At 35.5% G+C, this 25,924-nt stretch overlaps 1 protein-coding gene across 1 annotated transcript; it reads left to right on the forward strand.

The window, feature by feature from the left end:
- The first annotated feature begins 20,618 nt into the window (after positions 1-20,618).
- LOC141541449 (C-C motif chemokine 5-like) lies at positions 20,619-23,370 on the forward strand. The gene is made up of 3 exons (XM_074265559.1): positions 20,619-20,776; positions 21,661-21,772; positions 22,810-23,370. Exons 1-3 carry the CDS (start codon positions 20,701-20,703, stop codon positions 22,916-22,918), a joined length of 297 nt encoding a protein of 98 aa, XP_074121660.1. The 5' UTR covers positions 20,619-20,700; the 3' UTR covers positions 22,919-23,370.
- The last annotated feature ends 2,554 nt before the right edge of the window (positions 23,371-25,924 follow it).

Here is a 25,924-nt window from a genome sequence, read left to right on the forward strand (position 1 = left end):
GTGACACAAATGTGGCCATTTCTTTAAGCAAGGCAACTTGCAATGTTTTCTCAGCAGATTTTTTTTTATGTCCTTCTAATTCACACCCACACCCATACCCACACCCATGCCCACATTCACCCACACTATGGTCATTTCCAAAACCAGTAAGGCTCTCTAAATTAGAAAGGTTGAGTCAAGGTACAAGATAGGAAAGGAGAGTCAAGTCATTCTGGTAGAAGATGAGAGGAAATATGAGGGCAGTGGAAATAGAGCATACTGGGGCTTAAGTCAGGGGAGACATTATTTGATGGAGGGTCTGAAAGTATTTTTCACTCCAAGCAAAGCAAGTGGGGAGAGAGAGAAGGGCCCCACCCTTTATTGGGTGACAGTCACTTTGTGAATTCAAAACATGTGGTGAGCCACATTCAAAGCCATAGGAGGTTTACCACGGATGGGCCATGGGCAGGAGATGAAGTTAAGAAAAGGAAGTGGTGAATGTAAAGAATCACACACACACACACACACACACACACACACACACACACACACGCACACACACACACACACACACCTTGCTTTATAAGTGTCTGATATGTGCAGGCTGGGATGAGAATGCTTGCTTTCCTTACTAGCTGCCTGAAAGCTTTCTGAAGGAGTTTACCTTTTCTTTGACTCTTCTTTCTTTGCTAACTTTTGAGTCATTATTTCTTTGTGAAGATTAAACCAGGTGTGCATGGAAGGATGTTGGGCCAAGGTCAGTAGGAAGACTGATTATTCACCAAAAAAGAGCATAAACAATATTCTATTCTTCAACTGATGCTATAAGGGAAAGAGAAAATGAAATTTTGAAGGAATCAAAAGCTTCTATTTTGGTGCCATAGGATTTTAGATTTAGAGTTGAGAACTAAATGAGATTATACATGTAAAGTGCTTTCCAAACCATATATAGCATTTAAATGCTATCTTATGGTTTATATGCATGCAAACATACATACATATGAGTGTGTACATATAAACAATATAACATAATATTGTTATTAGAGTAACTAGTGTTTAAATGCCATTTTATTATTTGAATCACAATTATAATTCTAAAATATTAAATATAAACACCTGAAATATAATGCCAAAATTATATTTTATAAACTATAATATATTACAATATATAATATTATAGCAGCTAGCATTTAAATACTTTTTTGAATAACAAGGCTTATTATATAAATGTCATAATCAGATATCATAATATTTTGTTTAATGTGATGTAATTTTATATGTAGTACATCACATAAATATGTTACAATGTTATAATCATAATAAGGCAGAGGCAATTTTTTTTACTATTAAGTGAACTATAGCATATCTGTAAGTTTAGTGAAAAGAACCAGTAGAAAAAAATATGTTTGAAGATGAGGGCAGGAAACATATTTTATTTTAAAGTATCATAGTGCTTTTTATCCCTTAGGAACTTAAATAAATGTTTATGCCTTAGGAACTTAAACAAATGCTTATAATGATAATGCAAGAGAAAGAAAGTATAAGGGATAGGATAGGGTCCTAGAAAACAAGAATTATATAGAATCAAGAGCATGAGAAAATATGCTTGATAAGGAGGGAAATTGCTAGATTTGATAAAGATAGGTAATTGAAAAAAGAAAAAGTCAATAGTTTGTTGGAAGTCTGCTCATACTAGTAGTTAAATGAAAGGTGACAGAGCAGATTAAAAACTAAGCCAGCTTAAAAAAGAGCAAGGTAAAGGGGATGGAATTTAGTTTAGTAGTAATGTAGGATCATAGATCCATTGCATGAAAAGATCTTAAGGACATTTTAGTCCAACCACCTCAATTTACAGATGAAGACACTGAGGCTCAAGGATGGCAAAGAGTTTGGATCTGACCCATAAAGTCAGTGATGATTTTGGAAGAACTTGGAGTTGAAAATGGAGTTGGTCAACCAGACTGCAAGACACTGAGGCCCAAGAATGGCAAAGGTTGTAAGCATAAGAGCTGGTAATCAAATGAAAGCCCTCTGACTTTTTCTCATTTAAAAAACAAAAAACAAAACAAACAAACAAACAAAAAAAATCCCATCACATTTATTTGACTAAACAAAACTAAAATGAATGGCTCAGGAACAATTTCAAGGTCTAAAAAGATACCAAATTTATTTTAAAGTTTCTAGTACTTGAAAAAGCATCCCCATGCTATCTCCTCTAACCTTTTCCATGGACCACAATGATACATTCCAAAACCTCTGTCTATATAGGAGATTTTGAACACCATTCTTCATCTAACCATTGCCTTTTATGCCTCGATGGCCTATTGTACTTGTGATATTTCAAGAAGCAAAAGACATGTTTTTCCCTTTTTCCTCTTTAGGAACAATGGACAGTACTTGACCAATTAACATGAATTAAGGACTTCTAATATTGTAACAGTTGAAAAATAATAATTGATCTTAAGAAAATGCCTGATACAAGAGTTGCTACAGCCAGAAAGCTACCGATATATTGGAAACCAAGAAAATTCTAGATAGTGAAAACACTGCCATGTAGGTCAACTGAGACTTTGAGAGTAGAAGTCTCCTCAAATTATGTATGATTTCAACAAGTCAAAAGGAAAAGATAAATTTCGTTATTGGTGTGTAACACCAATGGATTCCTTTTTTACTTTTTGATCTAGCATTAATATCAGTACCCAATTCCCCAAACACTTAAGTCCATCAACTCCACATTCTAACATGATAGTCTCTCTGACAAGACAAGAATTGCAGGAAAAGCCAAATTCATATACATATAATAATCTCTCCCATCTGTTTTATGAAATCTTATAAATTAGCTTTAAAAGATGACCCCACCTAATCTACCCTTAACCTGTATAAGAGTGTCTCCAAAAGTTAAGATAATTATACAAGAAAAACAGGTGACATAATGGTAGATTGGTTGGTTTTTGTTTTGTTTTAAAGAATTTTTTTATTAATTTATTTTTAACATCACTGTGTATTTCTCTAGCATCCTTTCCTTCTTCCTCCCAGAGTATCATTCCCTATAGCAAATGATACTTTAAAAGAGAGAGAGGGAGGGAGAAGGGAAAGAAAGAGAGAGAGAGGAAGGAAGGGAGGGAAGAGAAGGAGAGGGAGAGAGAGAGGGAGGACAGGGAAAAACAAGCAGCACAACTTATCAAGATATTAAAACATATAAAAATGTGGGCAAAGCATTTGTGGACCTTTCATCTCTGCAAAGGGGAGTGATGGGGGTGTCTCATCATATGTCTTTTTCTGAATCATGTTTGTTCCTTATAATTTTGCATTATTGAATTTTATTTTGGGGTGGGATTAAGAAAGTAACTATAAGGGAGGCCAAATGGAATTCAGTAGTATGTAGAAACGAGGAAGAGAGAAATGAAACTTAATTTTATCAATATTAAGATATGTGAGAAGAAGAATATATAAAAATGGAGGCAGGGATAGGTATAAAGGGGAACCAAATGAACCTCACTCTAATTTGAAATGGATGAAGGAGAATTGAACACACACATAAACTATTTAAGATAGAAATACATTAAAGTCAATGAGGGAAAAAGATGGAGACAGAAAGAAGAGAGGTTAAAAGGGAGTAAAAGAAGTGCTAAGATGGAATGGTCCTTATTCATCCTGAGGGAAAAGAGTAAAAATATATGAAAGATAAAGAACTAAAATCTAAATAGATCAGCCATTAATAAGGGAATGATTAAAAATGTGGCAGATGAATATGAAGAAATAGTATTGAATTGTAAGAAATGGGAGAAGAGAATTCTGGGTAGTATGAATAGATGCAAATAAAGTGAGCAGAATCGGGAGAACAGTTTAAATAGATAGCCACATTATAAAGAGAATTATGAAAAACAATTTCTGAGATAAAGGCAATGACCAATCCTGTCTCTAGAAGGCCTATGATATACATGTTTGCCACATGTTTTTCCTAGAAAACAAGGATTACATAGAATCAAGAGCATGAGAAAATATGCTTGGTAAGAAGGAGGGAAACTGCTTGTTCGGCCGAGATGGACTGAAAAATGAATTTGAATTAGATGATGGAATGAGGATGATAAAAGAGACTTGCAATTTTTGGACATGGATACCATCCATGGGATTCATTTTTCTTCTTCATTTTATCTTTTAAGTGCTTATTTGTAACATGAGTTCTTTCTTGTCTGATTCTATTTATCTCTTTTTTCCCCTTTCCTTCCTTTTGTCTCTTCCTCTCCTTCCCTTTCTCTCTCTCCATCCTCCACCCCTTATGGTCAATAAATGTCAGAGGTGGGATTTGAACTCAGGTTTTCCTTATTCTGCAGATAGCTTTGGATCTAGTTATATCCTTCTCTTCAAAATTGTTAATAATGATTTAAAATGTTTTACATGGTTTTAAATATCTTTGAGAAAATGCCTTTTTATTGTAGGTGACAGTATGACCTTTATGTCAGAAAAGATTTGTGCTTGAAGTAAAACTAAAACATTTTCCACCTTTATGAATCAGGGCAAGTTATTTTGTCTCTCTGAAAATGTTTCTTCATCTAAAAACATGAATAACAATACTCCCTGGGTTGTTGTGAGAATTAGATAATACATTATATATAAAGTGCTCTGCAAATCTTACAGAACGACACCAGCATGAGTGGCTGCTGTTAACTGTTGCCTTGGTTGTATAGTTATTTGTATCTCTTTTTATAGTTATTTGTATCTCTTTCTCCTCAACTATAATGTAACATCACTGAATAGGAACTATCCATTCTTTTCATCTTTGTATACTCAGCATGAAACAATGAACCTTAGAGTAGTAATTTACTATTTTTTTTGGAACCAAATGGAATTGAATTGGCCTTCAGCCAACTCCTTTTACTCTTTGGGCTCTACTTGTCTGTAAAATGATGGGACTGGACCAAATTCTCCACATAGTCTCAGAGATGATATGACTCTGTGATTTCTAAGTAAATTCAGGCAGATCCCAGACATGAAGCTGCAAGTCCTGACCTCCAGGCTATACTTCATCCATTGAGTCTGTCCACTATGTCACTAGTCTAGTTAAGTTTGAGAGGCTCATCATTAATGAATGACTGGCATATATATTTTTCAATATAAGTAATTTTAATTGACCATATATAAAGACAAAGAAGAGTTCTGACAGGTGATGATAAAGGGAATATTCATATCAAGGGAATCTTGGTTACACACAGTGTTTATTGAATCATAGGCAATTTCATTTAGAGCTAAATGTTTATCCCATGAATAGAAAGTATGAACAGTTGTTTTGGGGAAAGAGATTTAGCAATGTACAGGTAACCTTCAATGTCATGGGCAGGATAGAGGGAGACAATTTTGCTGGAGTTCATGAAAGGGACTTCCCTGCAAAAGCTCTGTGAAGATAATGGAGGTCTTCAAATTCAACCTTTTCTTATCAGATGGATTAAAAAATTTAGGATCATTGTGATTAGTGGCCTGCCCATGATCATTTAGTATTCAAGATGGGATTTGAAGCTGAACTTTCTGACACCAAGTCCAATTCTCTAGTCTTCACATCACACTGCCTCCTCTGCTTGCTTACTACATCAGGAACTCTATTAATCACTAGAGCTACAAATAAAAGGTAAAATAATTCCTGCCTTCAAGGAACTTACAGTCTACTCATGAAGCTCATGAAGGTAGAAACCCAATTTCAGCTGAGTCTGACTCTTTGTTGCCTAATTTGGAGATTTCTTGGCAAAAATATTGAAAAGATTTTCCATTTTTTTCCACAGCTCACTTTTTAGATGAGGAAACTGAGGCAAACAGGATTAAATAATTTGCCCAGGGTCACACAAACTAATAAAATCCTGAGATCAGATTTGACCTTAGAAAGAAGAATCTTTCTGACTCTAGGCCCAGAATCTATCTACTGTACCATCTTGCTGTACCAGAATATCATCTTCATTTTAGCCTGTCTATAGTTTATTTATAAACTGTTGCTTTCAAGTTGCTCCTCCAGATCAGGGACTGTCTTTTTACTTTGTTCACCTAGTATTTACTTAAGCATAGTACCTGGCACACAACAGACACTTAATAAATATTGATTGATTGATTGATCTAGCTATATTAAATGTGTGATCCTGGACAACTTTCTAAAAGTTTTAGCTGCACATGATGAATATGGAAATAAGTTCAGAAGAATTGTACATATCAGATTGCTTACTGTCTAGAGGAAGGTAAAGAAATAAGAGGAAAAAATTGGAGCACAAGGTTTGGCAAAAGTGAATGTTGAAAACTATTTGGGCATGTATTTGGAAAAATAAAATAGTATGAAAAAATAAAAATCATAGCTGCAGATTAAATCTTGGTCTTCACTGATGGAGAGAGATTCTAGGTCCAGTGGGGTTTTGTTCTAGAGAAAGCAGGTTCAAGATGCTACTTTTCTCTTCTTTGACTAGAATCATAGAATTAAGACATCTGAATAATTTTCTGTTCCCTGAATTTGGTCTGCACTGATAACTTCTGTTGTTGCAGATTCTCCTCCATGTATGCAATACACTCCCCTCTTACCCTACTTATTGAAATTCTATTCTTCCTTCAAGGTTCAGTTGCCATATACTTCATGAAGTCCTTTAGAACATGATTTATTTCTCCTAGGATGATTGCTTATTATTATTTTCTGTATCATACCTGATGAATGTGTTTTCTTCTTCCTCAATCTTTCTTATTTTGATCTTAGATTTGTTTGGATATTGTCTTGTCCCCCTCCCCAACCTGGATTCATACCTAGAGGTGAATGTGACAGATCTCCTCTAGTCAATTCCTTGAAATTAAGAACATGTCTTTATAATTTAATAATGTTTGATGAATTCTTGAGCATGAACATATTGGAGAAGAAAGTGGCCTTGAAAAATCATTATTTTATAATGGAGCAAACTGAGGTCCAGGAAAGTAAAGTGATTTGCCAAAAGCCACTAAACAAATTCATAGGAAAGATGTGATTGTAAAATGCTATTCTAACTTCCAGTCCTCTCAGTGAGTTGAAATTGCAAATAAGAGTGGAGGCTGGAGTAGAAAAACATCTGACTGGCTCTTAGCCATATGGAAACTCCATTATTTTCACACAGACTATTGCAGGGAAGTCCCTTTCATGAACCCCAGGAAAATTGGCTCCTTCCATCCTTCCCCTGACCTGGAAGGTCAGCTTTACAATGCTAAATCTCTTTCTATTATCTATTTCTATTCACGGGGTTAGGTGAGTTCAGAGTGTAGCAAATAAACTCTGGCTTCACTCTCTTAGGGACAGATAAGCTATTTCTGTCTCTCAAGGATCTAGAGTACCCTGGGTTTTGACTTGTGCAAATCTTGCACAATTCAAAGATGTACCAGCAAAAAGAGTTTCTTTCCTTTTCTGCACTACCTAAAGTCATACCATTATTTCCCTGCTCCTACTACCACCATTAACTTTGTGGGTATCAAGTATAGGGCTGTACCTGCAGCAGGAGCAATTGGACATTTCCTCAGGGAGCTTGGGAGAAAGCAATAGATAAATTTTTCACTTGGTGATATTTGTCCCATGGATAGGTATGTGGAGAAAATAATATGTTGCCAGTATCCTTGATCACTTGAAAATATTCCTTATCCCTTACAGGGAAGCATCTGAACCTACAGATACTTCTATGGGTGATTAGTAAGTACTGTTCTAATGATGTTTATGATGAAAATGTAAGCTCCTTTAGAGGGTTTAATTTTTTTGTATAAATATATTCAGTGAATGGTTCGTGCTTAATAAATATTCATCGATTGATTGGTGATGAATTTTGTGAAAACTCAGAGCAATTATTTCCACTTCCTATTTGATATGGTTGGGGTGTACTGCCCACCAGAATATGAATTTCCATCACTGAAGTTTTTAAATGTTAGATATGTAAGATTTCAGTCAGAAGAGATATTAAAGCTCATTTAATTCTAATCATTCATTACAGATGGGGAAACTGAGGTTTAATACAATGGGAGGGAGACAAGGAGAGAGGGGGATACAGAGACAGAGGGAGAGACACAGAGAGAGACAGACACAGACACAGACACAGAGAGAGACAGAGATCTAGAAGTGAGTTCTATGAAAACAAAGTTGTTGGAAATACAGGATTTGAGGAACAAAGATGAATTAAGGAATCTTGAATTTGAGGCATTGACTGTATGACATTGGAATTAAAAAAGAAAAATCTTTGTTCATACAATATGAAAGACTGAAAGAAGGCTGGCATGAAGCTGAGTGTGAATGATTGATAGGATTTCAATAGAAGAAGGAAGAAAGAAAGCATCCCAAGTAGAAGGAGCTTCATAAATAAAGACCTAGAGATCTGAATAAGCATATGTGTGTATGCACTAACATGAGCAGGAGAATATGCAGAAAAGAGTTTCAAAGTACATTTAGGGTTTTGATAGTTTATCTCAGTTCAGATTCCCTCTGTCACCTCCCTCCCTCCCCCCGCCTTACCATCCATGCATGCTCCAAACTTTCCTAGAAAGACATCAGGGTGCATACTCTTTAGCAGTGTCTCTGCTGAGTCTGTATCCCAAAGAGATCTTAAATGGGAGAAAGGGACCCACATGTGCAAAAATGTTTGTGGCAGCCCTCTTTGTAGTGGTGAGAAACTGGAAACTGAATGGATGCTCATCAGTTGGAGAATGGCTGAGTAAATGGTATATGATTGTTATGGGATATTATTGTTCAGTTAAGAAACGACCAGGAAGATGATTTCAGAGAGGCCTAGAGAGACTTACATGAACTGATGCTGAGTGAAGTGAGCAGAACCAGGAGATCATTAAACATGGCAACAAGAAGACTATGTGATGATCAATTGAGACAGACGTGGCTCTTTTCAACAGTGAGGTGATTTAGACTAGTACCAATGGTTTAGTGAGGAAGAGGGCCATCTGCACCCAGAGAGAGGAGTTTGGGGACTGAATGTGGATCACAACATAGTATTTTCACTTTTGTTGTTGTTTGTTTGCTTGGTTTTTTTCCTTATTTTTTTCCTGAATCTGATTTTTCTTGTGTTACATAATAAATGTTGAAATATGTCTAAAATAATTGCATATGTTTAACCTAAAAAGCAAACCAACAACAAAACAAAAGAAAAACACTGGGGCATTGCAGAGAAAGTTTTTGGTGCTGTGATATGAAGACCTGGTAGCAAAGCCTGCTGTGATGTTTGTTAGCTAGGCGACTCTGGAAGTGTCTTTACTTGTTTAGCTAGTCTTCTCATCTGAAAAAATGGTAATGATAGCAAAAGAAATTTACCTCACATGGTGTAAATCAAGAAACTCAGTATATGAAAAAAGTGCTTTGCAGCATCATAAATAGGAGTTGTTAAGATTATTCCTCTACAAAGATCTAATCATAGAGGAGAATAGGGACTGTCATTGATTGTCTTTCATTGTCCTGTATATCAAGAAAGACTAGTGGACAGCTAAAGGCCAGAGCCTAGATAGGAGAAGGATTCCTTCCTTGAGAGTCTTGGCTATTCCTGCAAAAATGTTGCCACTCTGAGCTAGGTTTTCCTTCCTTTATTTCCTTTTTCTGAGAAAAAAAATAATTTCAGAGAAAGCAAGGTTTTTAGGAATAGTTCAGGGAGCTGCAGTCAGTTTTCCTATTATCTTTTACCACCCCCATCCCATCCCAGCGCCTTATTGTTTCAACATCAACATGAAAGTCATGCTGAGTCCCAACCACAACTTCCTAATTTTGTTTCTCAGAAAACTCCACAGAACTTTGCCAGGTGTTCAGTTGTTTTATAGGAGTCTTTTTACCATACTTTCCCAAAAGCTATTCCAGTGATGACCTCTCTCTCTGCAGAACACTTTTTAGAACCCATAAAAGAGGTGAAAAGATGGCTAACCAATGAGGCAGAAAGCAACTTGGAAGCTTTTGAACTTAGTTCTGAGGCATTGTTTCCATCCGGCCCTAATATACAGATCTCAGAGCTGTTTCTTCACTCTCACCCATCCAGATCCTAATTGCTGATGCCTTCAGATGTCAACTCTATGCCTCCAACAATTATGTCCTCAGTCCTTTTCTCTTTTCCTCTAAGAGATGCATGGAATGCATTCCTAGAATGGGAAGGGACCTTGAAAACTTGGCACTATTTTATAATTGGAGGAACCGAGAGAAAGAAATGTATATGTGAGGGACAGATAGATAGAGAGATAGACACAGAAACACAGAGACATAGAGAAACACAGAAATGGAGACAAAGACAAAGAGAGAAAGAGGACTTGCCCAAGATTGTATAACTGTTAGTTGAAAGAATTGTAATCTGGGTCTTCTAACATTCAAACCAGGCCTCTTTACAACATAGAAAATTAGAAAGGTAGAAAGCAGGAAACAGAGTAGTCCTACTGGTACTGGGAGTGGTGGCCATGCAATCTAGCAAGTCATTCAGCCAAGGTTCAGTGAGAGGTCCTGAGACTCCGAGCACCTTTTCTCATCTCACAGACATGTAAGTAATTTATTTTATTTTAAATAAGTGGACTTTCTTTCAATATTTATCATACCCAGGGGCCTTAGAGAAGTTCAAGGACTCTTAGACACTCAAAATGTAGCCAGAGATCTCCTGGTCTGGTTTTGGCCAGAATGAAAATGTGATGTGCCCAATGGTGCCCTTTGAGATTCTTTAGGTCCTCATCCTTAACCTCTCTAAGGGTAGGGTAGCTGATGACTTCTATAGCTGCCCCTGTAGCATTCTTCAAGCAGGGCCTAGTCTAGGAGATTTTGATATCATCCCAATACACCCACTGAAATAAAATGATTCAGGCAAAGTCTAGCTTGTCTTCTGGGTTTTCCTTATAGTGGATGATCTGAAACCCTCTTCTACTTTATCATCTTGAAGAGGCACATTTCACACCATCTTAACAAAGATTAGCTCTTCCTGCTCCCAAAAAAATTGTAATGGGAAAATTCCCAGTCATGGTTCTACACTGATGGGGACCCTATAATTCCCCCTCCTGAAATGAAACTGTCCATGAATAAGGGTAAGCTAGAAGAATTTCAGGGAACAAATGAGACTTTTAAACTACTTAGTAGAAGAAAGCACTAGGGGGTATTATTGATGAAGAATTGTTCCCTCCTATCTGGGACACTGGAAAAGGTGAACAGGGTGGTAATTCCTTGCTGTGAAATAGTTTATAAAGTACTACTAGAGGACAGAGGAATCAGGACAGTGTATGTATGGCATCAGAATGTATGAATTCACTGCATAATTGTGGGTTGGCCAAGAGTGAGAGAACCTCAGATATAAAATCTGAATTGTGCTTTTTTTAAGTGGCCATGGATAAATACCCCTTCTCCTGTAAGGAAAGGGGATTAGATTACATAATCTCTCAGGTTCCTTCCAGTTCTGAATCACTCAGTGCATGCACTGAAGACTGATAGGCTGATAGATCAGAAAAAGACAGTGTGGAATAAGACTCCACCTGCCATCTATTATGTTGGGTACCAGTCTATAAAGTGAAATAGGAGTTCATTGAGTCTGAGCAGGGCAACTATAAAAATATGGGAAATAGATGGGTGACAAAAACTGAAACTTGAGGACAAATGGATTCAGGATTTTTTGATTAACAGGAAGACTCTTGGATTCCCTTAAAGTTCAACATGAGTATCACCTTCTACAGGAAGCTATCCTGAACATCTGTGGCTAGTGTCCTCCTTTCAAACTATATGTATCACCATTCATTGTGTTATGCCTGGTTGTTCATCATTCTGATGATATATGCAGAATATCTCTGTTTCTTAGAATTTCACAACTGCAAGTCACTTTTCCTTTGAAGAATGTAATTGAATCAATATTGCTTTCTAGGAAAAAACATATAAGCACACACGCATATTGTGCATTATACGTACAACTACATTATTAATTGAATCCTTTCTCCCATAGTTAAAATCTCTGTATTTTGGAAAGCTTGTTTTATTCATTTACTTAGTTATTTATTTTCTTCTTCAATAGAATCTAAGCCTTCATATGCAGAACCCCTAGAGGGGAAAGCATAAACACTTCTGTCAAAGAGCCTTTTGTTCTTATCAGAAGAAAATACCCAAAGCTGTCCTTCTGACACAGTCTAAACAACTCCTTCAAAAGAGATTTGCTCTTAGGTATTAGATGCCATGCTATATACTGACATGATTTTCATTGCTCTGGTATTTCTTTTGCTTTCAACCTTGAGATGAGACCAGAAAATCTCTTCTAACATCCAATTATAACTTTATGGATAATGATCCTCTTGGGTTCAAATTTCTTTAGTTTTTGAGGTTATAATTGAAATCTTTTATTAATTCCTTGAGAGATTATCTTTAGGACCACTGGGTGGTGTGGTAGATAGAGTCAAGAAGACTTATCTTCTTTAGGTCAAATATGCCCTCAGACATTTAGTAGATGTATGATCCAGGATAAATCATTTAATGCTATTTGTATCCATTTCCCTATCTGTAAAGTAAGCTAGAGAAAGAAATGGCAAACCACAATAGTATCTTTGCCAAGAAAACCTCAAATGAGGTCACAATCAAACAAGAATCAGACATGATTGAAAATGACTGAACAATAAAAGCTGATATTAAATAAATTGGGATACATCCTATACTTTCATTCTTCTCAACCAGTTACTGGGCTCACTGATCCCAAATTATAGACATGGAAATAGAAGCAACTGATAACATTTTGCTCCCTACCAATTATCCTTCAATAAACACTAAAAAGGAGAGTTTATTTTGGGTGTATATTAGCGATGGGACTTTTTTCTGTGCAAAAGAAAACAGTTGGAAGGAGGTATCTCATCATTGCCTCAATATAGACTAGATTTAGAAGACAATATACAGAACCTCCATTCTGTCTTCACCTGAGCATGATATAGTGAAAAGAGAAGAGGATCTTTTTAGAAAACTCATTTTCAAAGTCCATCAGCTCTGTACATTGTCTTTGTGACTTTGGGAAAGCCATTTGACCTTTTTGAGTCTCAGTTTTCTCATTTACTGAACAAGAATGTTGGAGTCACTTTCTAACATCTCTTTTAGCCTTAACTTTCTAAGGCTATATAATAAATTGAAAAAAATGACTGTTTTCTTATCATATCAATAACCAATGCCAGTTAATGGCCAAAAACCAATCAACAGAACTTAAAGATCCTCTTTTTGATCATTAATAACCAATCATTGATATGTCAGTTATTAGTAGAGTTTCTTTTCCCTCTTTTTACTTCCTTGTGAAGGACAAGGTTGACAATGAAACATTCTCCTCAATCTTGGGTGGAACCCCACCAAACCTAGAGAGCTTATTTCTGGTTAAAAAGTAAAGAGAATCTAATCTAGGTGAATTCTAGCCCACTGTTCAGCTCAGATAGGAGATGGATATTATATTTTCTTTTCTTTCATAGATTGCTGGGGACAAAATGATCCGGAAAAGTGCTGACAAGAGCTACATCCCTCAGCCCCTTATGAGGATAAGCCTGCCTGTTATTATAATATTCATTCTCTCATTAATTGTTTTATCACATCTCAGGGATAGGGTATTTTTTCCCAAAGTATTTAAACATCCAGCAGCCTCCTGGGGGTATTTGGATCTTGAGAGAACCACTGACTTTAATTTATTGATTATCTGCTACCCTTATTAAGTAACTCAGAAACTATCTCTTGGACTTTTCGTTCATTACAAATATTAACAAATTTTATTTGAACATGTACATCTTTTGGGGACTTTCTTCTTTTCTCTCCTACAACAGATGCTGAAATAATAAATAATCACTTGTTGATAAATGCCTTTGCCACAAATGTCTAGTAATCTCCTTGTTTTTAAGTCTTTGAACTCCCATAGAATGTGGAGAAGATTATAGTGAAGCTTGATTAAGGCAATTATTTTTGAAGGGAAAGGGACCTGTATGTGCCAAAATGTTTGTGGCAGCTCTTTTTGTAGTGACTAGAAACTGGAAAACGAATGGATGCCCATCAATTGGAGAATGGTTGGGTAAATTGTGAGATATGAATGTTATGGAATATTATTGCTCTGTAAGAAATGACCAGCAGGAGGAATACAAAGAAGCCTGGAAAGACTTACATGAACTGATGCTGAGTGAAATGAGCAGAACCAGGAAATCACTATACACTTCAACAACGATACTGTATGAAGATGTATTCTGATGGAAGTGGATATCTTCAACATAAAGAAGATCCAACTCACTTCCAGCTGATCAATGATGGACAGAAACAACTACACCCAGAGAAGGAACACTGGGAATTGGATGTAAACTGTTTACATTACTGCCTATCTACCCAGGTTACTTATACCTTTGGAATCCAATTCTTACTGTGCAACAAGAAATTTGGTTTTGCACACATATATTGTATCTAGGTTATACTGTAACATATTTAATATGTATGGGATTGCCTGTCATCTAGGGGAGGGAGTAGAGGGAGGGAGGGGGAAATTTGGAAAAATGAATACAAGGGATAATGTTGTAAAAAAAAAAAAAAACTCATGCATATGTACTGTCAAAAATTATAATTATAAAATAAAAAACCCCAAAAATGTAATTGGGAAATATTTAAAAATAAATAAAAATACAATATAAAAAAGGTAATTCTTTTTTTTTGTCCTCAGTTTACTTGCTTATAAAAAAAAGTTGTGTAGATTAGATTGTGTTGAAGGCACAATTACCATATTATAGCTTTCTATGACACTTCATAGCTCTACACAATTTCCTGATATGTAGGCTCAGAAAGAATCTTAGGAAATATCTACTACAATTATATGATTTTAGAAAGGAAGAAGCTGAACCCTCAAAATGACTTGTTCAAAGTCACAAAAATATTTTCAATCTCTGTCCTAGGAAATTCTCCATTTCCACATGCATATATGGGCTGTTGCAATTACTAATTAATTGGCGATGCTGGGCGATCGACTTAACCTTTCTGAGTCTTACTTTCCTTAACTGTAAAATAAAGGGAAAGGACAAGGTGGCAAATGCAGTGCCTTCTAGCTCCATATTTCCATTCATTATTTCCTTCCTATTCTTTCGTTTCGACCTATCAATCAATTTCCTTTTATTAAACAACTACTAAGTGCAAGGCCTTGTACTAGGCACTGAGGTTACAAAAACAAAAATAAAATTGCCTCTGCCTTTTAGTGTCTTAAAATTCACTCAGTTACTCAATAGAGAGATAAATAGGTGTATAGGTAGATAGATAGATACAAGAATGAACAGATAAATGGATGGAGAGAATAACTAGAGAGATTTTATCTACTTAAATCTATCTATCACCTATATCTATCTATCCATACATCTATCTATCCATCCACAAATCTATCTATCTATCTGTCTATCTGTCCACATATCTACTTCCTTCTTTCCCTTTCTTCCTCCCTAACTATCTTTATCTGTCCTGTCTTTCTATCTATCCTCCCTATCTATCTCTATCTATCTGTCTGTCTAACCACGCATCTATCTATCTGTCATCTATCCATCCCTCTATATATGTGTAGAAGAGCAGTGATTAACATGTAACTTGCATTCAAAAGCTTGGAAAAAGTGAGGAGGAATCAAAATCTTAGGTTTAGTAATGGAAAGAAGCTTAAAGGCCATCTAGTCCAGTTCCTCTTATTTTTACAGTCAAGGAAACAAAATCTAGGAGAAGTCAAAACTTAAGTTTGAATGGTTGGTTGTTATCCTTTGTTCTCAAAGAGGAACAAAATCACACCACCATTTCAAGTTAAGTTAACGTTTCCATAAGTCAGACACTAAGTGTCCCTATGAACATTTGGGGTGGATTCTCTAACTTTGCACATCTTCCATTTCTTCTGTGCTAATTCAATTCTGATTTGCTGATAGGACACAGCATCTTCTCTGTTGAGGGTATCCTATGTTGAGTACCAGTGTCTCTCATGTCATGCAATCACTTTTAAAGTTCTTAAGAGAGACCTTGAGCATGATTTTATATTGCCTTGTGTGTGTTCTCCATAAAATAGTCTTTTACAAGCATACATTTGGCATTTGAACAAAATGACCAATCAAATAGAGTTGCGTTCTCTGAAGTATAGTTGGAATGTTTGGCAATTTAGTTCAAGAAAGGACAGTGGGGCAGCTAGGTGGTATGGTGGATAGAGCACCAGCCCTGAAGTTAGGAGGACCTGAGTTCAAATCTGGCCTCAGACACTAAACACTGAACTCTTCCTAGCTTTGTGATCCTGGGCAAGTCACTTAACCCCAATTGCCTTGGGGGGAGGGGGGAAAGGGAGAGGCCTCAGTGTCTGGTATCTTGTCCTGCCTCGTAATCTTCAGAATCTTCCTAAGACAATTCAAATGGAAGCAATTCAGTTTCCTGGCATAAAACTGGTATCACTGTCCAGGTTTCACAGATGTTGCAACAATAAGATTAGCACAACAACTCTGTGGACCTTCAGTTTGGTAGTCAGAACAATACCTCTCCTCTCCCATACTTTTTTTTGTAGCTACCCAAACACTGAACTGGTTCTGGTAATGTGGATGTCAACCACATTATCAATGTGTACATCCTTAAAAGTATACTGTCAAGACAAATAAACTTATCCACAGCATCAAAATCTTATCCACATCAAAATTTCTCCATTTATTATAACCAAAGGTTCCACATTTCAAGGTCAGTCAGGTAGTAAATGAGAGAGTCAAGACTGGGATTTTCTACTCTCAATTTTGACCAAAAATGAGGAACTTATTGCTAAAGTAGAAATGACAATAGTTTTAGAAATAAGAGACCATTAAATCACAGTTTACATTAAAATAGGAGAAATTCTAGGTAAATAACTCAAGTTTGATATGTTCCTTAGATTTTGTGAGAATGTATATCAAAATATTAAAAGGAATGATTTGTAGAAGTCAGACCAAGAGGGACAATGGTAGGCACTTAAGAAAGAAATACAAGACATGAATGAAAATGATTCCTCTAAGGAAGAAAAATGGGAGCTGTCTAGAGAGAGATATGGCTTCATAGGGAAATCATGAACAAACAGACTTTTAAAGAGATGTAGAGGAGATGGAAACAAAGATAAGAAGGCAAGCAAATGAAGACAAATCAGTGTGAAAATAGTGTCAAGAATCATAAACATCATAGTGATCTGACTGATGAGAAACACTAAGAACTACATAAAATCTATAGCTTGAAGACATTTTAAAACTATGTTAGGACCAAGAAAATCACCAATGTAGGGATAAGACCAATGATTGGTGGTGGTGGTTGAGGATAGGTAGTATGGATGACAGAGGGATGAACCATTCAACTCTTATATGAGTTCAGTTTTCTTTTCCATGGATAATGGTTTTTAGAAATAGAAAGACTAGAACAAAAATGGTTGATAGTTTGGGAAATCAAACTCTGATGAGAGAACAGCAAGATAGGTCCATCAATGTGTTCATAGTGAGTCCCAGAAAAATTATTAACTTAGTTACTGAAACAATTGGTAAATATGTCTGATCTTTGAAAAGTCTTATAGAATGGGAGAGTTGCCACAAGACAAAAGGATATATGTTCTTATTTCAAAAAATGGAAAGAGAATAGTTTACAGAATATAGGCCAGGGAACTTAGCATTCAATTTCTGGAAATTTTTTAGAATGTATTATTGAATAAAAAGTTAGTCAGCACTTCAAAATGGTGGACAATAAGCTAGTGATCACTTATTATGGATTTTTTGGTGAATAGATCATTTCAGAAAAATTTTTTCCATTTTTCAACGAGAAATCAGACTGTTAAAATAGGGTAAATGCTGTAGAAATGGTATATAGTGATTTAAATAAATCACATGATAAAATATCTCAATCTATCCTTGCCAAAAATATAAAGATGTACTAAAAATTCTAGTACTAATAATACAATACTAGAAAGTTTACAAAGCATTTTCCATGTTATCTCATTTGATCCTCACAACTCCAAAAGCTAGGAATTATAATTAGCCACATTTTTCATATGAGGAAACTGAATTCTCTCTAACTTTGCTGAGAATACAGAGAGATATTAGTTAGATTTTATTATTGATGTTATTATTGCTATTAAAAATAATTCTGCAAAGTCATTTGATTTGCTCTGTATAATAAACTCAAGTAATAGATACTATTAATCTTCATTTTAATAAAGAGGAAGCTGGACTTAGGAGACCTTCCCAGGGTAATACAACTAGTAAATAAATGATATTTAAACCAAGCCCTTTGGACAACAAATCCATTGTTGTTTTTTTTTTCACTATAACATTATTTCTGCCATTGTGGAGCTTATATTCTGGGAAAGAATCATAGAACCTTAAGAAAAGAAAGGAGAATTTGAAGAGATTTGAGATATCAAGCCCAACCACCATGCTTATCTTCAGAGTCAGAGTCTTAATTGGTACAGAACACTGGCTTTGGAGTAAAAAAGATGAGTGTTCAAATACTGCCTTAGGTATTACCAAATGTGTGAACCTGGCTTAGTTTCCTCAGTTATTAAATAATGAAGTTGGACTAGGTGTTCCCTAAGATTCTATATTAAGGAGAGAAAAAAGATAAAGGTCAAAGGGCTGTTAATTAGTCAATTATCTTAAACCTGTAATAAGGTTACAAAATCTGGTGCTATACCTTCATATAATGCTTTGAGATGAAGCTCAGAAGATCCTAAGCTGAATGGGGGTTTCATAGATCATTTTGTCCAGTCTCATTTATAAAAGAAAAAAAATGAGGCAGATAGATGGTGTAGTAAAGAGAGTACCAGGCCTGGAGTCAGGAGAGTTTGATTCCAAATTTGGTTTCAGGCACTAAAAATTTACTATCTATGTGACTCTGGGCAAGTCACTTAACCCTAATTGCTGTGTAAAACACAAAAATAAACAAAAAAAAAGAAAAAAAATTTAAAAACTCTAAAGTTTAAAGAAGCAAAATTATCACAGGTTATACTGTTCCTTGTGAATAGGAGATCCTGGATTTGAATCCAGATTCTCATAAACTGAAATAAACTTTTTTTTTTTAACCAAATATCATTACCCTCAAAACAAAGATGCAAATATACCTGGCTGAAAGCTGAATGATTTTACCAAAAGATCCCACTAGAGAAAATTCCAAGGTTTTAGAAAGTATTTCTTATGATCGCTGATATATTTCAAATTCTGCAATTCCTTTATTGTTCAAAACTGCACCCACAAAATTTTATTCTTTTCCTTTTATCAAATATTATGTGCAACAACAACAACCATATCCTATCATATTCTTTATTAAATATAAGGTTAGAGCTGTGCCCCCATGGTAATTAACCTGGAATATAATTGAGCAGTATCCCCATGAAGCCAGGATAAAAAAAAAAAAAAAAGATGGGAAATCTTCAGCAGCCAGAGTTCTTAATCACTTGGAAATATGCCCTGACTCTAGTAGGGAGAGCATCTGAGCTTGTAGATATGTCTATGAATGAGTAGTCAGCACTGACTGCTGCTGACATGAATGATAATGATGAAATCACCTTGGAACAGCCATAAGCAATCTTTTTCCCATTGAGCATGACTTGGAAATTGCCCTTGGAAGACTGGGAGATATTACACATTAAATAAATACGTATTCCTATCCATGAACTCCCTGATCCATAAAATGATACCATGTCAAAGCTAGGAAGAATCTTACAACTCATGTAGTCCAACCATCTCATTTCCAGGAGAAGTCAAATGAAAGGAATAACTTTTCTGAGTTCAAATATTTACTTAGTATTTGACAGAGCTACATATTGAATAAAAGTCTTGTATCTTAAAATTCAGTGTGTTTTTTGTTTTTGTTTTTCCATATACAATGTTTCTCAAATGCACAGAGATACAATTGTGTGGAATAAGAAAAGAATGAGGAAATATTTTTTTATTTCAATAAAATGTAGATGTTTTGAAGGAGAGGGATATTAGATCAGGCTTGAAATGTAGGGTATCAAAGTGGAAGATTCATCTTCATGACCAGAATATGTTATTTTTTCTTTTCAAGACCTGCTTCATGCCAAATGAATGAGTCCTATTTTCCTGAAGCTGCTATTCAATGTCATTTGACCCCAAATCATATTTCTTTACTATCCATGTTTTTAACTTTCCCTAGGATGGAACCAATCCCAGGAAGAAAAGGACATCCTCTTTCCAGTTACTCATTACCCTTCATGAACCTGGAAATCCAGCAAATATGAACCAAATTGCTACAGTCCAGATATTAGCTGGGGAAAAGGCTGATTCTCTCATTTCTGTCCTTAAAATCTGGTCATTCCTTTCTCCAAAAGGAGAAAGCCCCTTGTATGTCACTATTAATTTCTTTTACAACTTAGTTAACATACTTCCTTCCTTTTCTGAGTAAGATTTCTTTTTTTCTTTTTAAAAAATTTTCAGAGAAAGCCAGGCCCAAGAAACTCACTTCCTGTGGTCAACTCCTCCATGGCTATTCTCCTCATTGCCTTTCTGCTTCAGTAGCTATGTGGAAATTGGGTAGGCAGAGACCACAACTTCCCTCTTTCATTTCCTGGCAAACTTCAGAGACCAGCTGTGTGCTCAGCAGATTTAGGAATTTCCTTACCATTCTTACCTTATGACGTCTCCCAGGGAGGGGGCATCTCCTTCCCCTCAATCCCTTTTCTCTCCCAATAAAAGGGAGGAGAAGACAGCCAGGAATTCAGTGAGGTCAAGGGACAATTGGAAGCTGTTGAACCTACATCTCAAACCTACCTCCTCACTGACAGCACCATGAAGGTCTCCATAAGTATTCTGACCCTTGTCCTCATTGCTGCAGCTTTCTGCTGTCAAGTTCGTGCCTCACCTGGTAAGTGTTCTCAGTCCTTCAATCTCTCTTATCCAAGATTGCATAGAATTAATTTTCTAATTTGGGTGATTTTAGATACATATAGTAGTCATTTTACAGAACCCATGGTTCCTAGAGTACTTTCTGTCACTCCATACTTTCAATGTCTTTCTCAAGAATAGATTCCTTGATATGGTTATTGTCTCAGCAACAGCTCTAATAATTGGTAACTCATTGGTGGAGAAATTTCTCATCTGTGGTAAAGATTTTTTGGGAGCTCAACAAATGGTTCCTTTGTCAAATTTTGCTTAGAGATCCAGGACTTTAACTTAATAATGAGTTTAATATTGTATTAGCTAAAATTGGCCTTCTCTGATCTGCTTAGAGACCTAGGACTTTAACTTATTAATGAGTTTGCTGTTGTATTGGATAAAATATTGGCCTTTTTTGATCTTCCAATAGATAATCCCATAGAGGATAGGAAGGTCACAATGATGTTCTGTCATCTGGCATCTGTTTGCTTGTAGATGCAAAAGAGAAGATAGCCCTTTAACAATCCTAGAGTTTAATTCACCTTGAATACTTTTAGTGATTAATTCTTCCTAGTTACATTTTAGAACCTTATTAGGTTGGAATAGGATGCTGTTCATATGATGCTTCCCTATTTCATTGGTGAGAAAACTGAAGAAAAGGGTTTAAGTGACTTATTATTGTGCTCACCTATAATACTCCTACTCTTAGCTTGGGATACATAGTAGTTTGGGGATAAAAAGGATGCCTGAAATTGTAGCTGAAAAGTATTTATTCTCCATATCTTCCTTTTTTCTCCTTCCATTTCTTAAAATACTTATATTAAAAAAAAAAACACAAACATTCTAATCTGTTATTTCTTGGGCTTCTTTCAGATGGCCCTGATGCTCCAACCTGTTGCTTCAGCTTCACCAGTAGAACGATCCCTTCAAAGTTGGTGAGGAGCTATAGTGTCACTAGCAGCAGATGTGTCAAGGAAGCTGTGATGTAAGTTAATCATGCATTGCCCCCTTGTCCCCTATATTACATTAGCTATTCATCTCAGGGATAAGGGATATAAGTAAGATTTCGCAGAAGAACTTGGAGTGGTAATATGGCAAGTTCAGGACATTCTGTGATCAAACAAAAGAAGTAGTTTCCTTGTCAGGGAACTGACAATACTATTGATAAAAAATAGGACCATCAAGAATAGGTAGTATCAAATAATATTATTATTCAAATTTGTAGGAGAAAATAAGAACCATAGAATCAAGAATAGGATGGACTGTTAGAAGCCAAATGTCTAGTACAGCTCACTTTTTTTTTCTATTAAGAAAAATGAAGACCTAGAGAAGAGAAGTGATTGGTCACACACAAAATTAATGTTAAACTTGGTACCAGAATGCAGGATTCTTGACTCTAATCCATTGGCCTTTTCTAAAAGTTTTTTTTCTGTAAAATGGTGAACCAGATGATCTCTCTCTGAGATCTCTTCCAAATTCTGCTCTACCATATGGGTAAAGAAGCAACAGAGGGATGCAGTTGACTTCAAATGTAGGAAAACAGAAAATACAACTTGGGTTCTTGGATGTAGCTTTATACTAAACAAGGCAGAGTTAGTGTACACTACTCGTATCCCAACCATAGTAAAGCTAAAACCGGAACTTAATGATGAAGAAGCAGGTAGAGGTAGGTAGAAAGAGGGTCCTTTCCATAAAGTCCAATGGAGGATAAAGCCTCTGTATTTAAATTTTTAGTTGCCATTTATAATCCTTTCTTAACTTGTTCATTATCATAATTGTATTTGAGCAGGACATTCCAAGAATCAGGACAATTCCTCCTAGGCCAGGATTGGGGGAGGGAGCAGCAAATGGCTCTTGAGAATAGTTTTCATTGAATTTTCTTCTCTAATCCCCAGTTTCTAGAATTCTAGTTTTTAGAATTCAGGGACCAGAATAGGGGGAGAGAGCAGGACTGGGATAGGATAATTCACTCATCTGGGATGAATACATAAAGCCACTCACCAAAGAATATTTCTTCCATAGCTTTATCACAAAACAAGGCCTCAATATCTGTGCTAATCCAAAGGACCAGTGGGTCCAACATATTATGAAGCTAATAGACAGCAAGAAAGCAAAGACCCAGCGTCCATGAAGACTACTGCTACTTCCTCTTGCCACTGCCTGCTGGAGACCCAACCAGGATAGAAGAATAATTTATTTCCCTCCTACTTCCTAGAACACTGTGTAACATTTTGTTATAATTTAAATATTTTGTCTTATTTAAATTATTGTTGTTTAACTTTATATGTCACAAGAATTTGTACCTTACTCATCATTAATATTATTTTTGTAACTTACTCTTGGGTCAGCAATTTACCTCTGTACCTTAACTTCTTATCTCTAAAATGTATGAGGTTTCATTCCCTTTGCTCCCTCTTCATTAAGAAAATTGTATTGAAAATCCATGTGAAAGGTGTTTGAGCCTTTTACAGGGAAGTCACATCCTTAACCTAAGGTACTGATAATGAATGTTATTATGGAAAACAATAATACACTACAACTATTGAATTTCCATGGACAAATATATTTTGTTTATAAAACTTTCAGTTGTGTTTTTGTGTATATATTAAAATGCTAGAGTCCCCAGGTTGAGAGGGTGCTAATGTGAGAGTTTGAGGGGATAGCAGATCCTAGAGGAGGAAAGACTTAGTTGGAAAAATTTTCATTTTAGTGCAAACTAAGTAAGTTCTCCTTCCTAAGAAGCCATTCCCTATATAAAATCTGCTTCCCTATTATTTTCATTCATTTACGTTCTTGGCTCCTCTAAGCCTATGACTAACAGCCCAAATCTATTTTCTTTGAAATCCCAACTCTTTATGGTTAAGAAGATAACTTATGATTCTCTATTCTGGGCAAGTCGTCTCTTATCTTAGATTAATATTTCCACTTTCTCCAATTGGTTCTTGCAAGGAGCATCTCCCATTCTCTCCTGTTCTCACCCTATTCTAGATTAGCTCTAGCTTGTCAATACCTTTTCTTTCATGTGAAAACTTGCTAACAGTTCCCAACCTGACTCTCCCTCGCCTGCACTGGATAGAGATAGGAGTGTTCTGAGGGCTTACCAGAATGGTACCTGAAAATTTTAGCACCAAGTCAAAACTGGAGAGAAAGGGAGCAGTAAAGAAGACTGATTCTTCTGGGCAACCTGGGGGGAAAGGTGAGGAACAATGGTGAGAGAGGGACTAGGGAAATGTTTCTTCCTTGTCCAATGGGTAAACATAGACATCATTTTATCATCTGATTAGCAGCTGCCCTTTCTAGAACTGTGGACCTTCAGAGTCCCTGCTCTAAGGCATATTATTTCACTTAGCTTTGGAAGAATCACCCTGAAGCTATGCTGACCTAACTGGTAATTGATATTGGTAAGGAAGCAACTGCATACCCGCAAAGCCCCCCAATATCTAAGCAGTCACAGATCACACTCATCCTCCCATCACATCTAACCTTTCACCCAGGACATTTTCTTTCTTTTTTTAAAAAAATTATTTAGTATTTTATTATTTCTCAATTATATGTAGAGACACTTTTTAACATTCATTTAAAAAATTTTGTGTTCCAAATTCTCTCCCTTCCTTCCTGTCTCCCTCATTGAGTCATGTTTGTTCCTTATAATTTTGCATTTTAGAATTTTATTTTGGGGTGGGATTAAGAAAGTAACCATAAGGGAGACCAAATGGAATGCACTAGTATGTAGAAAGGAGGAAGAGGGAAATGGAATTTAGTTTTATCAGTAATATATAGAAATGCTGATGATTTATGTGGGTCTATTTTATATCCTGCAACTTTGCTAAAACTGTGAATTGTTTCCAGTAACTTTTTAGATGATTTTCTAGGATTCTCTAAGTATATCATCATATTATCTGCAAAGAGTGATAGTTTTATTTCTTTGTTGCCTATTCTAATTCCTTTAATTTATTTTTCTTTTCTTATTGCTAAAGCCAATATTTCTAGTACAATATTGAATGATGGCAATGATAATGGGCATCCTTATTTCACTCCCAATCTTATTGGGAATGTATCCAGCTTCTCTCCATCGCAAATAATGCTTGCTGTTGGTTTAGATAGATGCTGCTTATTATTTTAAGGAAAACTCCCTTTATCTCTATGCACTCTAATGTTTTTAAAAGGAGTGGGGGCTGTATTTCATCAGAAACTTTTTCTTCATCAAATGAAGATTACTGTCATTTCTGTTGTTTTTGTTATTGATATGGTTAATTATGGTAATAGTTGTCTTCATATTGAACCAGTGCTGCATTCTTGGTTATAGTGTGTTGTCCTACTGATAAGTTGCTATAATTTCTTTGCTAATATTTTATTTAAAATTTTTGCATCAATATTTATTAGGGAGATTGGTCTATAATTTTCTTTCTTTTTTGGCTCTTCCTGGTTTAGATATCAGTACCATATTTGTGTCATTGAAGAAATTTGACAGGACTCTTTTACCTATTTTTCCAAATAGTTTACATAGTAATGTAATTAATTGTTCTTTCAATGTTTGGTAGAATTCACTTGTAAATCCATCTGACCCTGGAGATTTCTTCTTAAGGAGCTCATTAATGGCTTGTTCAATTTTTTTTTTCCTAAAATGGGATTATTTTACTAATTTATTTCCTCTTCTATTAACCTGGGCAATTTATATGTTTGTACATATTCATCCATTTTGGTTAGATGCTGCCATATAATTGGGCAAAATATCTCCTAATTATTCCTTTAATTTATTTGTCATTGGTGGTAAGTTTGCCCTTTTCATTTTTGATTATGATGAATAGATTTTTTTTCTTTCCTTTTTCTAATCAAATCAACCAAAGGTTTATCTATTTTGTTGGGTTTTTTATGAAACCAAATTTTAGTCTTATTTATCATTTCATTGGTTTTCTTAGTTTCAATTTTATTAATCTCTCCTTTGAGTTTCAAAATTTCTAATTTGGTATTTAATTAGGAGGTTTTCCTTTTTCTAGCTTTTTTAGTTGTATGCCCAATTCATTGATCTCCTCTTTCTCTATTTTATTCATGTAACTATTTAGAGATATAAAATTTCCCCTAAGAACTGCTTTGGCTACATCCCATAGATTTTGGGTATATTGTCTCATTATTGTCA

This window comes from Sminthopsis crassicaudata, chromosome 4 (assembly GCF_048593235.1).
Source record: "Sminthopsis crassicaudata isolate SCR6 chromosome 4, ASM4859323v1, whole genome shotgun sequence".
Lineage (NCBI taxonomy): Eukaryota > Metazoa > Chordata > Mammalia > Dasyuromorphia > Dasyuridae > Sminthopsis > Sminthopsis crassicaudata.

Bases quoted from the DNA above. Each gene is read 5' to 3' on its own strand.
- LOC141541449 (XM_074265559.1), top strand. From the start codon at position 20,701: ATGAAGGTCTCCATAAGTATTCTGACCCTTGTCCTCATTGCTGCAGCT. The intron at 20,777-21,660 runs GTAAGTGTTCTC...GGCTTCTTTCAG, and splicing joins TCAAGTTCGTGCCTCACCTG to ATGGCCCTGATGCTCCAACC. The intron at 21,773-22,809 runs GTAAGTTAATCA...TTTCTTCCATAG, and splicing joins TGTGTCAAGGAAGCTGTGAT to CTTTATCACAAAACAAGGCC.